Below are 19,565 nucleotides of genomic sequence, written 5' to 3' on the forward strand. Positions count from 1 at the left end.
GCTCCAAAATCCGTATGTAGGCAACTAAAGAAAAGGTAGCCTGATTTTCAAAGGTGTCACACATCAGCAGCTACTCTTCAATTTGCTCAGCACCTCTGAAAATTGGGCCACTTAAATCTGTAGACACCTAAATATGGATTTAGGAGCTGAACTTCCAGGCCAACAGGTTTGAAAATCTTGGACCTTGATCATTTGTCACAAATTAAGCTTGCGTTCGGCACTGTGGAGTATGTCTAGAGGAGGTTCACAATTACAAGTTTCCAGGAACAATGTTAACATTCCTACACCGCACAAGTTTGGTGAGAATTGCTTCTCACAGGGGAGCTCTTGGATTGCTATGTTGAACAAAAATAGGCTAAGCTCTTTTAAAATTCACAGACCAAAAATTATGCTATGATAGGACTGAGGGTCAACTGAAGAAGAGCTCTAAGAGGGCAGAAGTTGGTCCAATAAAATATATTGCCTCACCCACCTTCATCTCTAGAATTTAATAAACAATTCTATTGAAGATACACGAGAAAGAATATCAACTCCAGCTTGATCCCTGAACTGTGCTGGCTCTGCAGCGTGAAGAGGAGGAAAAAAAGCTGTTTTAGTCATTACAGTGAGCAGATTTGACTGAATACTCACACAGGGGCAGACCCAGTATGTAGGATGGGGCCATTTTTATACTGACTGCTTTTCAGAGTAAAACTGCATTTTAAGTTAACCCTTAAACCCACTCCCAGTAATGCTGCTGTATTTATTTCATTGAACAGACATATTATGCACTGTAATTTCCCTTACATGCTGTGTTAGGTCTCAAAAACTAATATTAAGCCAGTACCATAGAAGAAACATTTGAATTCAAGTGTAAACTGACAGAACACACCAACCCACCCTCCATTACAAACATTAGAACTACACCAATGCTAAAAATCATCAGCTACATAGAAAGCATGAGTCCAGTTCAGATAGGGAAGAGCAGTGAGCATCAGCAAAGCTCCAACCTTGGCACTTTTCAGGGTAAATCTGTGTGTTTTGGCTTTGCTTGTTCTTGACAGAGGATTAACTGACCTTTCTATTTCAGGGTTTTATATTGCTGCCCACCACCATGGCAGCTGAGTGCCTACACACATAAAATAAATAATTAAGTCCCCAGTGGAATTATCAATAAATACAAAGGAATAAATCATACTCAAAGCTTTCAAAAGTTACTTTTTCATCACAGATACCTCACTAATGGAAAATGCCCCACAGCCATGAATAAGCCCATCAAAGAAATGAATATTTTCTAATTAACAAGCATAATGTTTTACACTCAAGACCAATGTAACACTAATTAGTAATGCACTTTTAACATCCTAATACAAGGTGACTAGATTCATCAGCCCCTTTATTTTTTTTAAAAGGGTCAAAGTGGCCTGTTCCCACCCAGCACTGATTGACCTAAAGCTTCCTATAGCAATGTAAATACAGGCTCAAGAGGGTGTGAGTTTGACAAATAAGCTAAAAAAAAAATCACTCATGAATTAGCCAGTATCTTCAAATAAGCGATGATTGTGTTGAATATTTCAAAGGTAAAAACCTACAGTTTTCATATTTTGTCTTCTTTTAGGTACAAGTGCCCGCATCAGTTGGATTCCCCTCAGGTGAAATTATTGATCCTTCAAAGACTTATGTACATGCTTAATTTTACACACTCAGAACAGTCCTGTTGACTTCAAGTGTTCACACTGTAAATATTTTGAGAGAAGGCTGTTTTATTGTTATGTGTTTGTATAGCACTTCACCCAGTGGGGCTCAGACCATGGTCTGCAGGGACTACCACAATACAAATCAATAATAAATGGACATGCCTTCAAGACCATTCAAAAAGTAGAATTTTCATTTACATTAAAAACATTTGCTGAATTACAACATGGTGTGATGTTTATGGAGAAGCAACCAGTCCACATCCAGTTTAAATAGTTAGCCAAAAGTCTGTGAATGGATTTAAATTGATCAGGGCTCGCCTGCAACATGGAATCTGCCATGAAACAAACAGGCCAAGTCACTGAAACAACAATTTTTTAAAAATGCAACCTCTTTCAATGTAAAAACATCAGAACTGACCTCCAAGGAGACGGCAAAAATAAATTATCAATCCTCAAATACAACATTCTCAGTAACACGTCATTAAGAGTCCTGTGAAGTAGGCAACTCTCCCACACAAAGTTCGTGAAAAGGCTGGTTTGATTCAACAGCGTTGCTGCCAAGAGCGAGGAAACACAGCTGAACCATACATTTATTTTTTGTTCGTTTTATTAATCTTGTGTCAAGTCGACACTTGTGCTAAGGTGAAGCTGTGTTTAATTGCATGTGATTCCACTTGGGGTCCATTTTACTCAGGTAAAATAGCACAGTAGATGTTTTTTCTTAACTTTCACCAGCTGTGTTTTGCTCACTACCTGAGCATCTGCGCCTGTTTCCACAGATGGTGCAGCTGCAGTTAAAGGCAAGCACCTGGCCTTTCACATCCATGCCTTGTGCTTTAAAAGTAGATTAGAGTTACAACAGCTCCCCACAGTACTGACTCCATTAAGGCCATAACAGCATTTAGACTATGAATCCCACTTGGACGTTTAAAATCTTGGCCGTTTCAAACACCACTGATCTGAAATTTGGCCTATAGATTTTTATATTCAATAAGGGTCACTCATATTTGGTTAGCTTTTGATTGACAGTTCAGCAAAAAAATGTGAATACTCAGTTTCGTGTGGTCAGTTTTTTGCCAACCTTAAACCTTAATTTTTAAAAAGAGGCAGATTTCACACAAACATAATGCACACGATCCATTAATCATCAATAAGAAAATGTTTTTAAATGCCCCAGATATTAAGTTTGAAAGTCAGATATAAAAAATATTCTTGACCTAAACAGGTGTTGAATATCTGCCCCAGTGTCCCAGGGAGAATCAGCATAGAGGAGAACAAGCAGATAGAAACTCAGTCCAGATGAGACTGAGTTGATGCTGGAAGCAACTGGAAGATATGGCAAGCATAATTTCACCACTTTTGATCAAGAGTCTCTCTATAATTTATGGTGTGTGTGTGTAATCTGGGGGTTGAATACCCAAATTATCATATAGCAACAATATCCAGGAAGGCATTTTACTACCTGGCTAGTGATTGCAAACACTTCTTTTGGATGTGGATCTGGCCACTGTTATCCATGCCTTTGTCGCCTGAGAATTGCTACATAGAGCCACACTTTACATTGATCCAGAAATTTAAGATCATAGGCAGGCTGCTGCTTTCTGTACTAAGTGATACTTCCAGGTGACAGTGCATGACACCTGTGCTCCATGAAGCACTTGCTGCCTTTCAGCCTGAAGACGAAACGTTGGTTTTGATCTGTAAAGCCCTAAACGGCTTCGGACCATCCTATTAGACAGCAAGTCTCTCTCCTTCAGCCATACTGCCACACGTAATCAGCAGAGGCATAGCAGCTGGACTCCTGACAACTTAAAATAGATGGTCTGGCATTCGAACATTCTCCACTGGGGCCCTCAGTTCTGGAAAAAGCTCCCCCAAGTCTAAAATATCTCCAGACTGCTGGCCTTCAGCACACACTGTGAGACGTGCTACAGGACAGGGTGGGTTTTGACTGAGATTAGATGTGCAGAAGGGGAGGGAAGGGGAGTTTTGGTGATTTAAATTGTATTTGTTTTTGTAATTTATGGCAGGGGATAGGCTCTATTTGGATAGGCTCTATTTTACTTATTTATAAATCTAGAGCAAATGACAAATGCATGTCCTTGGGAATGCACTGTAACACATGATGACTGCCATTTTTCATTATTTCATATCTTGGCCATTTTGAATTACACTTGTGTACAACTTGGTCTTGCAGCTTGGATAATAAAATAGTTCAAAAAGGGCCTAAAGAGCCTAAATCTTTATTAAAACCAAGATACTGTGTAATTAATCTGATTGCCACATGTACTGCTACTTCTACCACCACCACTCCCAGTAAGGTTCCATTGAAGCAAATGAGATGTTCATATTGTGACTGCAGATGTGAAACAGAATATGCAGTTGAACTGTACAGAAAGACAGTGCCCTCACATACACAGGGGTGAGTTCTCTCAGCCTGCCCAGCCCAAATGTGGAAAAGATGATCCAAAGGGGAAGCCTGAACATACCAGTGCAAGAAGCTTCATGTTATTTGGGAACCATTTCCCAAGTGAGATGAACCTTTTCTAGAATTTAAGTTTTGCATCTGAGGCAGTTTCATAACTTACATTAGAAGTGGGGTAATAAGTTTAGTGGTGGCTATGGTATGTTTGGGTGTAACAAAGACAACCATGATAATCTGGCTGAGAGCATTATTTCAAAATAAGCTTGAAAGGTCACCATATATTCTTACAGAAGATCTCCATGCAAACAAAAGCTATTTGCCTGATTGATTTGCTTGGCATAATGTCTCGAAAAACTCTGAACTCTTCCCCTAAGGTTTAGATCAATGAAAGAGACTACTGAATGCCAGAAGGAATCTCTGAGACAGGATTCTTGAATGATAAGAATTGCTTCAGTGCCATTTGCAAAGACAACCCACAAAACTGTCCCGTGTGTCCAAAAGTCCAACACAATTGACCTGACACTTGTAAAAGCTCCTCTCATCTCTGGTCACATTTAGAAAACTCTGCACTGCTCAGCCTCCTGGATACTAAGCACTCTCCCTTACCTTGGTGGATTTACAATGGCTCTCTGAAGCCAATGTGAAAATGGAAGAGTGCTGCTTGCCCAGCCCATGTGGAATAGATAATCTCAATTGAATAATCCTGTTTTAATGAAGAAACAACAGAGCATTTCATGAAATGCAGAGATTTTTATGGAAGACCCGTGAGACCTCTCTTCTATGGCCCCTTCTCACTAAGGCTGAAATACAGACCTCCAAAGTGTATTTTGATTATGACTATTTTGAGCTGTGTAATGAAGCATTGCACCAAGGCTACATGATTCTCTTCTCTGTATACAAAATATTTTGAAACCTATAAAATCACAAGCAGTGCAGGCTTTCCTCCTCCTACCACAAAAAAACCCAACACCACATGCACCCCACTCTTCCATCAATATGCCTTACTGCTTACTTGGAGAGGCTCACTCCTAGGAGCCTGAGTGCTTGGTCTCCATGGTCTATTTAATCCCTGGCATCTCATTTGAGACTGCCAAAAAGGGACCAACTGTGATATGGACACCTGACTGCTAGGAAATGGACTGAAACCAACAACTCATTTCACACAGGCCAAACAGCTGTCAGATGGTAATAACTTTGTCAATGACAACCTGGGCTGCAGTGGATCTAGTGACCTAGAAGTGAAAGGCTCCATACACTATTGCTAAACTGCTAAGCCACCTAACCTCTGCAAGCTTTAATATCAGTACAATCTATTGCATTTAAAAACCATAGATCTCAAACAAATGTATCATTGCAGCCTAGGTATAGATCCCCCAGGCTATATTCAATGGATGTAAATCTTCAATTACATGTATGTATTTAAAAAAAACCTTTGTTCTTATAACAAGATTGCTAAAGCAGACCCCACTGAAGCAACAGTTCATAATGACCTCAGCACAATCTCTGCTCCCCCTCAAGTGTAAACACACAACTCGTGAGAATAAACAGTGATTTTCTGGACTGACAGAACTAGCAGTGTTGGGGATAATTCCTGTGTTGTACCAGTGACTGGAATTACCAAGTTGTTGCCAACAGTTTAATGAGATGGAAACTCATGTTCCCAATGCCAGGATGTGTTTGCCGGGGTATAAACTACTTGAATGCGCTGCATATTGTGCTGCTGTGCTATAAAACAGGTGCAAAAAGCACTCAGGCACCCCCATTTGTGGACAGGGCAGTCATCCCGGTAAATGTACCTATTTGGAAAGGAGTAGTGGTCTGCAGATTCAAACCATAGGCATACTAAGCTCATGAAGACAGAAAGGTGATTCCATATCCTAACCATCCCAGCCACTGCTTACTTCCAACAAAGTTACCCCATGTTGGAGGACTGCAGTTACTGACAAGTAACTTTAAAAAAAAAAAAAAAAAAAGAAAAGTGTATATTGTATTTCCCCCCCTCACAGCTCCACACTCACTTTCCAGGCATTTCTGTTTTCCTTAGCCATGTACTGAGTTACAAACAAGAGGCAGGTGTTTCCACTGAGGCACATGACAGCAAGATAGGTTTAACTGCTTTTTAATGGTTCCTGGTCCACACAGATCTGAGAGTGAGACTATAACAGTTTCATGAAAGTGGTAGTTTTCAAGCACATTGTGAAATACAAACTAGACAGTTACGCAGCTTAAAGAGTAATGTTTGGGCCATTGGTGTCTGAAGATCAACAGCTCTCACAGGTAAAGTAATATGTATTGCAAACAAGGAAGAGGGTTGGTAGGAGCTCAAAAGATTTTCTGTCTAAAATCTGCTACTTTAAAATTATTACATTAAGGTGGACTTTGTTTTAAAGAACATCTTTCTTAAATCAAGAACTTTTTCACTAGGAGGGTGGTGAAGCACTGGAATGGGTTACTTAGAGAGGTGGTAGAATCTCTGTCCTTAGAGGTTTTTAAGGCCTGGCTTGACAAAGTCCTGGCTAGGATGGTTTTGTTGGCGTTGGTCCTGCTTTGAGCAGGGGTTTGGGCTAGATGTCCTGAGGTCCCTTCCAACCCTAATATTCTATGATTTTAAGAAAAGAAAAAGGAGGTAAGACTTTCATCCAACTTAGTTAGGCTAAGCTGGAATGAAGGTGGTTCTGCTATTTCAGGCAAATCCTGATATTAATTCTATTTTGCTCTGCAATTGGATACAGTATTCCTCTTTACTTCCTGCCTAAACTGCTATATAGTGTTATGTGCTAATAAACAATTACTGTAGTTCACCCCAGAGGTGAATGAATTACCAATTGAATGGTGGGTGGAAAAGAGGAAAGAGTTTTCTGGACAAGAGTTTACACTCGTTAGGATCCTTTTAGATGAAAAGATGTTCTATAAAACAATCATTATTGTTTGCTCCCATACCCACCCAGCTTGTCTGTACAAAGTAATTAATGTTGCCTGAACCTGCCATTATCTCAACACTAAACCTGGTAAACGCAGGGTGGCACATGCTGAATGTGTTCGTTTGTGTATCAGAATAGCATGCAGCAGCCCCAGGCAAAAGCAGCTTTGGTACAAAGAAGTTCAGCTTGATCTGTTGTTGAACTGATGCCTTTCCAACTCCCCCTTTCCCTCCCTGCCCCCGGTGAATAACATTTAGCCATCAAAATGATGATGTTTCCACTGGAAGTGTTTGATACGTACATAAAATATACCTTTATTGACTTAGTAGTATGATTAGATATCTTCAGAATTATTACAATCATCAGTAGAAAGGTTACATTTATATAGACAAATCAATATTTGTATGATATTTGGCTTTGGATCATAAATCGAACTGAAAGAATTTATCAGAGCTCAGGAAGTTGCTTGAGGAGCAGTTGAAAATTACAGTAGGAAAAGTATTGCTGAGTGTGTGCTGCAACCACCTACCAATTTCCCCTAAACACTCAGCACTTAGAAATAAATATCTGAAGGCACAAGGACAAATTCCTTCTCAGGACTAAGTATCTAAAATCCCCATTTGAGCTCTTGCCTTTTAGTTGGCATGCATGGTACATTTAGCAGCTGAAACTTAAATGGCCGAAATCCTGAGCCTTAAGATATCAAATTGGTAATGGAAATGACAACTGACAATAAGGTGCCACTGGGCACTGCAGTAAGATCACTGTTTCCCCTTTGTTGGAAGCAGCTCCTTATCATGAAGTTAGTTATTTAGGCCTTGTCTACACTAGCACTTATGCTGGCAAAAGTTTTGTCTCTCAGGGATGTGAAAAAACACCCTCCTAAGCAATGTAAGTTTTGCCGGCATAAGCACTTGTGTGGACAGCGCTATGTCGACAGGAGAGCGTCTCCCACCAACAGAGCTAACACCACTCGTATATATGGTTTTATTATGTGGGCAAGGGAGCTCTCTCCTGTCGACATAATGCGGCTACACAAGTGCTCTTACAGAAGCACAGCTGTGCCGCTGTAAGTTTTATGTGTAGACTAGCCCTTAACTACCAGTGATAAAGACAGTATTGCAGCCAAGATTTAGTCCCTATTCAGCTTCTTCAAACCACAAGCCAAGTCTAGAGCCATGCTGGGAATAAGATACTGTATCTCAGTCTGCAATATCCTGTCCAATACATACAACTTCCATTTCAATAACACCCAATGTAAAGATGATAGTCTAAATAAGAGTTGTTTGTAGTTAAAGCCAATGTGAGAGCTTGAGACTGCATGAACCTGCTTTCCACACAAGTTCACAGGAGTGAAACATTACTAGATCTACACGACCCAAGAAAAAACAGCCAGAGATAACAAATCTAACATGAAAAATTACCACCAGCAAGAATGATTTTGCAGAGTACCAGGATCACTACGGTGCTGGCAAGAACCAAGCAGGGTTCTGCAGGGCTACAGGAAGCCAGCCAGATAAGAGTGCTTTCCAATTTGCCCCTCCTAATAACATACAGGAAAAGAAAACTAACCACCCTGTGGGTTTCCCGACCTGGTTGTGCTAGAGGCGACAGCCCAGAGCTGCTTCTCTTTCCCAAACAGATGCATTCTGTCTCCTTTGAGCTGTCCCCACCTTCAGTAAGACAGACATTTGGAAACGTAAAATTAATGTCAGACTACAAACCCCTTTAAACTGTTTCATCTAGGGCCTTGTCTATGCTAGCGCTTATGCCAGCAAAACTTATGTTGCTCAGGAGTTTTTTTTCACACCCCTGAGAGACAAAAGTTTTGCTGGCATAAATGCTAGTGTAGGCAAGGCCTAAGTATTTCCAAAGCTGTTCTGATGGGGGAATAGAGGAGAAACCCTGCATCTATTTATGCAGATCATCTCAAAGAGAGAACAGGACTCAGTTAAGACCTAAAACTCCTCTCTTCCTTTCCCCTACTGTGTTGGATCCATGGGCCCTGTCGTGTTCTGATTGTTATGTAAACCAGGCCCCTTCTTCTCCTGGGTCCCGTTCAGAGCTCACTTGTAAACAGAGCCTCCTGAATGAATAGATGTTCAGTTTACAAAGATCTTTTGCTTAAAGCAAATTTGCCTCTCAACACATGGCCAAACTCTCACACAATAAATTAACTATTTGGCAGCCGCCAAACCTTTGCTGGAGCCAAACCAATTAGGACTTTAATGTGATCCCAATTTCCTATTTCTGAGACACGGAGGGGGGGCAGGAATAGGAGAGAGGGATAGAGCGGTGTGTTAAGTAAATCTCCTCTTGGTTTATAAATCTTTGCCAATCACCCCAGATAAACCTGTCATCCACAGCTCTAAGACCTGCATTCACACTAACATTCTCGAATGGAGGGCTATGGGAAATCGCACATGGTATTCAGTGTGTCTGATTCCCAACATGTGTTTTTCATACTTTGGCAATTCAATCATTTTAAAAATATTTACTGAGCTTTCTCTTTAATTAGAAAAACATGTCCACAGATAAGAGAAGCTTAGCACAAGTTATTATTTCGGAGCTAGAAATGTCACAGATGGGAGTGATGTCACAAGATAAACCCAGTCCCCTGCCTGAGTATGGCCCATCAGGGAGCCAAACACCTTGAAGACTTTTCCCCCTCCCTAACAAAAACCCTATACAGTAGATTCCCAAATATCCAACAGTCCCTTGGTCCCCACAAAGCTGTGGATAAGGGGGAGGGAAGAATCCTGGCTGCAGACTTGAAAGGCCGCTGGCTGGGTTCCTTGAATACAGAGGAGCCGGGATGGTGGGGGAAATCCTGGAAGCCATTTGGCTCCATGGTGTTTTAGCATTCAGAATCAGCTAAAGCACTCCATGCCCAGGCTCTTGGACTCCTCATGCATGCGCGCGCACACACATTTTCTTACCCAGGCATCATTTCACTAGAATTCCCTGTATCTGGAGCCATGACTGCCTTAGATAAGCATATCGGATAATCTAGTTTGCAATGTAACCACAGAGACAACTGAAGAGTTGGTGCCAAAAAACAGTCATTAGACTCAATTCTCCCTGCAAAGTCCATGTAACCTTCATTAGCTCTAAGGAGGTCTGGCCTCAAGGAAAGAACAGCCCACATGGCTTTTAAGCATCTCTGTTTTTGAACAACATATAATCAAGATGCTGAAATGAGAAATTTGGCAAAAAGAGTCAGTGGGGTCAGAGTCCCAAAGCTAGAAAATATGTATGGTTTCTTATTGTCCTTGGTGCTACCTTGTGTTTTAAGACCAGGTAACGTACGATGAGTCACTGAACATCTTAGGAGATTCGGTAACAGCAAATCTTTCACTGCTGTTGGAACAAGTTCTATGGAAAACCTGCAGCTTCTCAAAGGCTGCAATGCAGGAATGCAGCATTTTGTATCTGACAAGACGGTTTATGAGCATGGAGCAGTGGTAGTACCTGGGCCCAGTCTCTGGAAGATGAGACTGGAGTTCCACCAGTTCAGACCGCTAGCCAGGCCTGACCCTTTAGTCTTGCAGCAGCTCTGCCCCTGAAGATTATACAGCCTGCTCTGAGCGTGGCGAGAAGGGGGGCTTAGGGTCCCTTTGGTAACTCCCTAAAGATCTGACATGGGAAGCAAGGCCAGCTGGGTACCCCCAGAAGATGACCTAAGGGGAGAACAAGCCACCACCCGCCTGCTAAGACTCCTGTAAAGCATCCAGCGTTGGGTGAGGTGCTCTATAAAGGATTATCATCATAATGGAGGGAGGCTGTTGTAGCAGTAGTAAGAATGTCACAATCTGCTTCATGTGGCTCATTACAGGGAATCACATGGTGTGAGACGCAGAGGCTCTCCCAGTCACACTCTCCTCACTGGACCCTTCCCATCACAAGAGTTTCAGAGCCCTGAGATCAGTCTCTTCCCCCACCCCAACAACCAGGAGGCCCCAGAGCACAGATGGCAGCAGTTTGGGGGCAAGGGGAAGAGATGTAAGCAGCAAAAGATGCCCCATTATGGAGTTGTCCACTAGCTAACTGGGAGTGTAGATCATCCATCCCAGCATTCCCGGCTCAGCACCGCAGCTCCTGAAACTGCTGTACATGGAGACAGCAGGGTGAGATCCACCTCAAGATCTGCACCTAGACTTCACAATAGGAGTGCATTAAAATGGCTAGATAAACACACGAAAGAGCCCACCAGCAACACACTGGCCCCAGCTGATATATTTGGAGGCACTTGCTTTACAACAACAGAGTCCATTGTCAGGAAGGAATGATCAGTTCCCCAGATACCAGGAGGAGAAGGGCAGTATATCAGAGACAGGAGAAGCTGGCCCTTTATTGGGGTTTTTATTTATTCACTTTAACAAAGACCAGCTTAGATGTGCCTTGAAAGTGGCAGCAGTATTCATTTACAGCATTGTTTTAAATTAAGGGAACATCAGCTATATCCTGACCCACTGGATACTTGCTTTAGACAGTTACATCTGAGATGATCCACAGGAAAATGGTTAAAATTAACATTTTAAATTGCCAGCTAGTTCTGAAACCCGGCCCCCCAGTTGGATGATTTTTTTGGTGAGAATGAGATGTGTCAGTGTTGTGTCACTGTCCTGCTCCAGTGTCAGTTCAGCAGCACGCAATTTAAAGCATCCTTACAACCAGAAGGGTGAGGGCTATTTTCAAATGAAGTCTCAAATTTTCTAAAATGCCATACATTCAAAAGGTGCATAAAGACTCTGATCTCCACGAAGGATGCAGGGTTCTCTGCCCACTGATCTCATGACTCTGCTTATAACTTAAAGGCGGATTTATAGAACAAAGTTCAACTGAAGGATAACTCATTACTTGTAGAAGTTAGTGCTTCTCTTTTCAGCAGGGTGAGTTTTTTGTTGGAGACAAGGAGGGGGAATTTTAGCACTAATGAAAGGCACAGGCTTGACAACCCTGGAGACTGAAGTTTATATAGACAACCAAACAGCCATCAGATGGTATCTTCCCTGTCGAATTAGACAGGCTTTGGATGCGGGAAAGGGAAGACAGATATAGGGACAATTTTCTGCCACACTCTTTCTTTCATTGATACTCTCCACAGGAGGCAAGGACAAGCCTTGGAAAAATACTTCCAAACTGCCTGGTAGAGTTCCAGGTGAATCATTTGTCTGGGCTGAGGCACTGAATTCATGACCTTCTGTACCAGAGGACACATGGCACCTGCTTCCCTTCTCACATACACCAGTTTTATGCCATCTTAACTCCACTGATGGACTCACTTCTGATTTACACCAATGGAAGAGAAAGCAGAGCACGCCTGGTTTCCTAATTTTTTTTATTCTAGAGGCTTAGTGTAAAAATTGAGCTAGTTGTGAGGTTTAGTTAAAATATGATGGGATTCTTAATAACTGGCTCAATGTCAGTGATTTTTCATCTCGACGATGCTCTGAAGTGAATCAATTCATGAGTTCTACCTCAGGTATGTCTGGTTTCCATCCAATACTCAGAAAGGTGCACATCGCAATAAAAAAAATGCTTCTCTTGTTCAGCCAGTTCTAAAGATTCAGGGCCCACTTCTGATCTTACCTCCTCTGGTTTAAAGGAAGAGTAATGCTACTAAAGCCAATGAATTTACATCAGGGTAAAAGCAAGATCAAGTCCCTAAAAGATCACTTTTAATTTTTTAACATCAGAGCTGTCCTCACTGTCATACGAGAAAGACAGACGTAAGTGATCACCAAGTAATCTGAAATATTCCCAACATTTGAGTATTCCTCCACAGGACTTTAGCAGCGCAGCCAGTAAATGTGTTCATTAACGTAATGGAAAGCATTAGCCAAATAACCCAGTCAATGTATATATCTGGCATTACTGACTTTATATGCCCACTCCTGCTGACTGGCTTTCCAAATATCAAAGACAAAATGCAAACATGTCTCTGGACAGATACTAGACTTCACTGTGCAATAAAAGCTGGCATCAAGCTCATTTGTGCTCAGCTGCTGCCAATGTGGTCAACAATAACTGGTACTAACACAATATTTTTTGCCTGCTTTTTATCTACTTACATGGTCTCTGTCATCATAATATCCGAGCACTTCACAAACACTGGTGCTTTTACCCTAACAAAACCCTTGAGAGGTAGGGAACCATTACTATTCTCATTTTACTGATGGGGAACCAAGGCACAAAGAGGCAAAGGGTATGTCTACATGCAATCCAGAGATGTGAATGCAGCTTGTGTAGACATACTTGAGCTAGCTCTGATCATCTAGATCAAAGCTAGCTCTGGTAACAATAGCTGAGGAGCTGTGACAGCAGCATGGACTCGTACAACCCTGCCCAGGACCTGGGTACATACTTGAATGGCCGCTGGCTATGCTGACACTGGCTGTGCTGCTGCAGCTTCATTGCTATTGTTACTAGAGCTAGCCCTGATCTCCTGAGTGCAGTGTACAGTAAAGGTACCCAAAGGCGCTGATCTAGACAAGCATTTAAGCACGTGCCCATTGACTTCAAGGTGGCTACTCTCATGCTTCGATGCTTTGCTGAATCAAAGCCTGATTTCAATAGGAGTTAGGTGTCTACATACCTTTGAGGATCCAGGCCTAAGTGACTTGCCCAAGGTCACACACAAAGTTTGTAGCAGAGGGAGGAGTTGAACACAGGTCTCCAGAGTCTCACTATAGTGCGTTGACTACAGGACCACCCTTCTTCCCCCCCTTGAAATGCTTTTATGACTAAGGTATTAAAGGATCATCTTTCCACTGATGCTTTGGTCTTGAACCAATATGAGTTCTTGTCACAGAGCTGCATCACTGACTGAAAAGTCATTCTGAACCACAAACAGGTCACAAAAATGGGACTTTTGCAAGTTATTTTTTCCAAGACACATCCAAACTGAAGAGCACTCATTTCCAATCATAGCGTGCAAATATGTGATTTGTAATTACATGATCTAAGTCATGCTATTACATATTACATGGTTCTCTCAGCAGCCATCTTGGCAATTTGGTGTTTTAAGCGTGCACCCTTTCACACAAAATTATTTTTAACTGGATTGATTGCATAATACCCTCACACCCACCACATTTTTGCACCACCCAACAAAAATTCATCCTTCATCTGTGATTTCCTTCAATAACCAGGCATATAATTTTTCTGGCTGTTTCTACATTACTGCTGGCATCTGTCTTTAGACTGATTCCCTTTCAGGCCATTACATTTCATTTTAAAAAGCTCTCCCATTTTCTTTGAGCTTTGGATGAACTTTCACTAGTTGCCTTGCTTCACTGAACTCAACTTGTCAATACAGACGCACTCAGGATACAGTTTAACAGTGACATTAGCTGATACTAACCCTATTCCATTGTTACACAAAGGCATCACAGTGTGATCTCTCTTCTAGCACCTTATTTCTCAGCCCACTGTAGCATGAAATCAATTCTCAACACACACGTTTATCCATAAATTAACAAATGCTGCGTATGTAAGAAAAGATGAGAAGAACGAACAGGAGGCTATTACAGTAACACACACCATCTAACCATCTATTCCACTCCTGGGCAGCAGTAATGTACTTCCCTGCAGTCCTGCCAGCTTTACAGCTTTCAAAGAAAAGGATTGCAAGTCTTCCTCGAAGGAAACCTCCTGTTTTGCTAAAGTTGGTTACAATGGAGCTCAAGTTAATCATCTTCGTATTCCCAAACAATCTGTAGGCTGTTATATAGCAACACATGGAGTGCTCCACTACACACATACATGCACACAAGTCTGTTTCTAGTTCATTTGGCTGTATGTCTGATCGGAAGGACATGTGTAAACATGCCAGTTAGTAGGTTCACTAAGACTCTGTGGTGAAGAACTATTCTTGTCCCAGAACAAAACAAAGACTCCTACATTCTGAACTTCCAATTTGATCTGCAATCCAGTTCAATTCTTTCTGTCTGATTCATTTTACACACACATACAGTTGCTTTACCAGCCCAGAGAGATGTAAAACACATTCATGCTTACAACAGAGAATACTTAGTGATGGAGTATTTTCAAACTATACAACAATACCAAGTTGCCATGGGTCAAAAATGTTGCTTTACGGGGACAGTTACCACTTTTCAGTGTAAAACATTATTTAATACAAGGTTAAAGCAACCATCCTGAACAGTTTAAGATTAAGTAGTTTCAGGTTTTAACATTCCCTGTAAACTCATGTAGTGTAATGAAGATGTGCAGGCTGGTAGAGATAGGTGCAGTCTAGAGATCCAAACACAGGACACTAATCTGATACTAACTTCCTCTGTGGCCATGCGCTGGTGACAACCTTTGCCTCTATTTCCCCATCTGTGAAAAGGGAAAGATACCTGAAGTACTTTCACAAGAGGGTTGTAAAGGATTAGTTAAAAATATTTACTGAATTTTGAAAATGGGAAGTACTTCATAAGGGGCTTGTATACACTAGAAAGTTTTGCCACTTTAACTATATCAGTCTAGTTAAGGTTATAGTTAAGGTTATATTTTACTATACCGGTATAGTTAAAGCTGCACAACTGTACTAGTTGAACACAGTAAAAGAGCTTATACTAGAATAGCTTATTTTGGCTCAGAAGCAGAATAAGCTACACGAATATAAGGCAACCATATGTAGACATTTTTATTCTGGAATAAGAGTGTCCACATGGGGAGTTATTCCAGTTTAGCTGTATCGGTTTAACTATACTGGTATAATGGTTAAAAAAATAATCACCCTCATACCAACATAATTACAGAGGTATAGCTTTTCTAGCATAGACAGCCCTAAGCATTTGACAGCTTCATTCACAAGCAAACATGTATTTAGTCATATTAATTTTTAAGTGAGGTTAATATGACACTGCACAATTTCTTGGAGTAATACATCTAGTTGAGCTGCACAACACAATTGAATTGCAGAAAAGATTACATTTGTTATGAAAACAATTTCCCATAGAAAAACTGTACAATCCTCAAGTATCCATAAAACATTTCCCTTCAAAACAAACTGAAAAGGTTTTGCTCAGAATTAAGAGCACACTTTTGTAAGTTCCCACAGCAAGTAGAGAGACTCAAGCTTTCTAAGACCAATGGACCCAATCCTGCAACTGATCTCTCCTGGGCGAACCCACGTGCCTACACAGAGCTCTGAAGTTAACAGAACTCCACATGGGTGTAATGGTCTTCCGCACCTGTCCAAAAACTAGATTGAGCCAGCATGATTGCATGCTATTTTATCATTTGAAACAATCATTGCCTCACAAGGGGTGAAATATATCCCAGTGCACAATGCCACCACAAGGCCTATATACCAATTAAACCCTTGCACTTGCTTGCTGTCCAGAGATGAATTTTACCCTATGGACCCAGTCCTGCTCCCACTGAAGTAATCAGAAATCTTGTCATTGACTTCAACGGGATTAGGCCCCCAAAACCCTGAGATATCTGAGCTGCAGATTTCTTTTCTTTAGGCCAGACTAACAGTCATTGATTGCAACCAACCCCCCCCAATCACTCCCTCAGAGCGCTCTCAAAAGTGCTGTTTTGGAGACGAACATTTCTCATGTTAGTCTGAGCCAAGAAGCAATTTCTTTTAAAGTTTCCACAAAACTGAATGCACTGTTTGAGGTTTTGGGGGTTTTTTTAAGTATCCCTTTGGAAGGAAAAAAATTGAAAGACTTTTGGGTTTTCACATTTTCCACAGATTTAACCCTCAATGGAAGGGAATTTGTGCACCAAATCTCTTCAAAAATATCAAATAGAAGTTAGATGAGATCACTGACAGAATCACAGAACAATGGGAGAGAAGTGGGTTTGGACACCAGGAGTGGATGCGGCAGAGATGCTTAGCAAATGCATTTACAACTGCCACCACCACTCAGTTGCCAATACACCTTGATTATGCCTAATGCCAAGATACATCAACTCCAGAGGAAGGGTGTGTCCCCCATCCCACATCCTGGGGTGCATGCTCAGGCTTAAGGCCAGGAGCTACTCCCATAACACAATCTCCCAGACCCTACTGAAGCAGGCAGCCCTGCAGCAAATGCATTTCCTTCCCCATCTCTCTGCAAAAATAAACAAACTGTGAATGCAATCAGGAGTAACATCAATTTACACACTATTTTCAGAAGCTGTTCCTTTTCTCAAAGAGAGCACCAGCTACGGGGGGGGGGGGGGGGGGGGGGGGCGGAATCAAGGGCAACTCAGGGGGGCTGACACTTAACCAGCCACAGGGAGAAAGGGTCCAGATCCCCTTCCCACCATGGAGACCTGTGTATTGGAAGCAGCCCTGCACCAACAGCAGCTCATTCCCTAGGACCCTCACACCAAGGCAGAGGAGAGTGCAACGGTCGTTTACTGGACAGTTCTTAAACATCTCTGCTCCGGATCCCAGTGGAAGGATGGGGTGGGGGGAAAATGCGTCCCCGGGTAGGCAAGGCAGGGGGTGTGGATCAGAGCGGGGGGGGGGGAGGACAGGGAGGGGGACCAGGGGTATCGGGGGATGCAGGTAGGAGCGCAGAGCTGGGGGGGGGGATGTGGGTGAGGGATTAGGGGAAGGAGGAGGAACAGGAGAGGAAACAGGTGGGGTGAATGAGGGCACAAAGATCCCGGGTAAGGGATCAGAGCTAAAGGACAGGGAAAAGGGGCGGAGGGGCGCGGGGATCGGGGCGCTGGGGGGCAGGAAACGGGCGGGTGAGGAGCGCGGGGATCGGGGCGCTGGGGGGCAGGAAACGGGCGCGGGGATCGGGGCGCTGGGGGGCAGGATACGGCGGGGGTGGGGCGCGGGGATCGGGGCGCTGGGCGGCGGGACAGGACGGAGAAGGGGCCGGGGCTGGAAGGAAGGGCAGCGAGGCGGCTCTTACACTGGAAGGCTCCCGGGATCCCCACCATGGCAGGGCCGGGCCGGGCCGGGCCGGCTCGGCTCTTTGTTCCGGCAGCGAGGCGGGCCGCGCCAGACCCCGGGTCGGGACGGGACTCGGGACAGGACAAGAGACGGGCAGCGACGAGCAGCAATGCCGGCCGCGCGCGCCGCAGCTGCCCAGCCGCCCCAGGCCCCGCGCTGGCCCCGCCCCTTCGCCGTGATGACGTAACCGTCCCTGAACCCCTTGGGGCCCCGGGGCTGGGGGAGGGGATCCGTGAGGGCTGGGATGCTCAGGGGATGCTCTGGGGAGGTCGGGGGGCCCGGGGGATTTCAGTGTGGGCATTTGGAACCCATGGGGTGTGAGCCATGGGGTGAGGGATTGGTCGCTGGGGACCAGCCAGTGCCAGGTCTGCTTGGACAGGCCTTGCCCCATTCAGCACTAGCTCACCGCAATGTCCCCCTCTCCATTCTCTGTATGTGCATCCTCCACACTCCAAAGCCTCTTTGCCCTGAATTTCCACTTCCTGTCCCAAACCCCAGAGGCGCTGGAGCTGTTAGTTTGGGGTTCTTTTTAAACAACTTTTTTTTGTTAATGGAAAAGAAATTCCCTCTTTGCTCCCTTTCCTCACTCATTGCTCTCCTTGGGTTTTTAGATAGCTCACTCCAACCTAAGTCTCTTTAAAAATTCACCCCAATCCAGAAACCAGGCCTAGACAACTTAACCCTGGAAGGTGAATGTGTTAGAAAGCTGTGAATCGCAAAAAACAGGGACTTAGAATGGAAAGACTCAGTAGCCTTAGCTCTGAGTACTGCTAGGGCTCCAGCTATAACAACTGTATAACCCTTTCTAAGGGTCTGCACTAGAGAGTTTTGTCAACAAAATCAACTTTTTTGGACAAAACAGTGGAGGTGTACAGACTAAAATGCTCCACTCACTGATGTAACTCCTCTGATGTGCTGACATAATAAAACCACCTCAAGGAGAGATGTAGAGCTTATGGTGGCTTAGTTAGGGCAACAGGTCAATGTAGACACTGCATCCCTTACACAGGTCGGTTGAAGTGCTCCTGATGAAAACGCACTCCACTGAGCAGGGTAGTGAGGACATACGCCACTGCACAACTTATTTTTCTAGTACAGACAAGGCTTAAATCATTTTAAATTGTGCATAGAGCTAATCTTTGTAAAAACATGTTGTTACTACTGTTTGCCTCCTTTATCCACCTGTTATGCACTGACTAAACCAAGACCATGCTCTTCAGGGTAGGAACCATCATTTTAGTATCTGGTTTTACAATGTCTGGGACAATGGAGCTCCAGTCCCCGCTCCCTGGGCCACAGCATTGCAGATAATAAGCAATGCAACAGTAAGCTTCTGCAGTTAAAATTTAGAAAGGAAAATGCAGTAGTTAAGATTCCATTTGTAACATTAAAGTATAATCCTACTTTGCAGAGTGACTGTGAACATGGCGTGACAGGGCTCCGTGTTTGTTTATTGTATCAATGATTCCAAATGAATGTGTTCATTTTACAAAAAAAAATTTTCTAACTGCCAGCTCCCTTGATGCATCCTAAAAGTCAAGTTGGGGCTCTTTCCTTCTGATGTATTGTAACAAGCAGTCGGTAGGCCAAACCTGTCGTCAAGTATAACTGCATAATCCTAT

General features: G+C 43.1%; 1 protein-coding gene across 3 annotated transcripts in view; it reads right to left on the bottom strand.

Annotated features, from left to right (window-relative positions):
* Positions 1-18,045, bottom strand: part of CBFA2T2 (CBFA2/RUNX1 partner transcriptional co-repressor 2) — a 96,346-nt gene extending 78,301 nt beyond the window's left edge. Inside the window, exon 1 of one of the 3 annotated variants that reach the window (XM_067554490.1) lies at positions 17,903-18,045. In XM_067554490.1, the coding sequence (XP_067410591.1) occupies positions 17,903-17,930 (28 nt within the window). In that variant the 5' untranslated portion in view covers positions 17,931-18,045. Of the gene's footprint in view, positions 1-989; positions 1,155-2,094; positions 2,291-17,902 lie in introns of those variants that run through there. The other 2 variants (XM_067554491.1, XM_067554492.1) reach the window with 2 other exon arrangements.
* Positions 18,046-19,565: the final 1,520 nt, after the last annotated feature.

This window comes from Emydura macquarii, unplaced genomic scaffold, assembly GCF_026122565.2.
Source record: "Emydura macquarii macquarii isolate MOO-44397 ecotype Brisbane River unplaced genomic scaffold, CSIRO-AGI_Emac_v2 contig_1483, whole genome shotgun sequence".
Lineage (NCBI taxonomy): Eukaryota > Metazoa > Chordata > Testudines > Chelidae > Emydura > Emydura macquarii.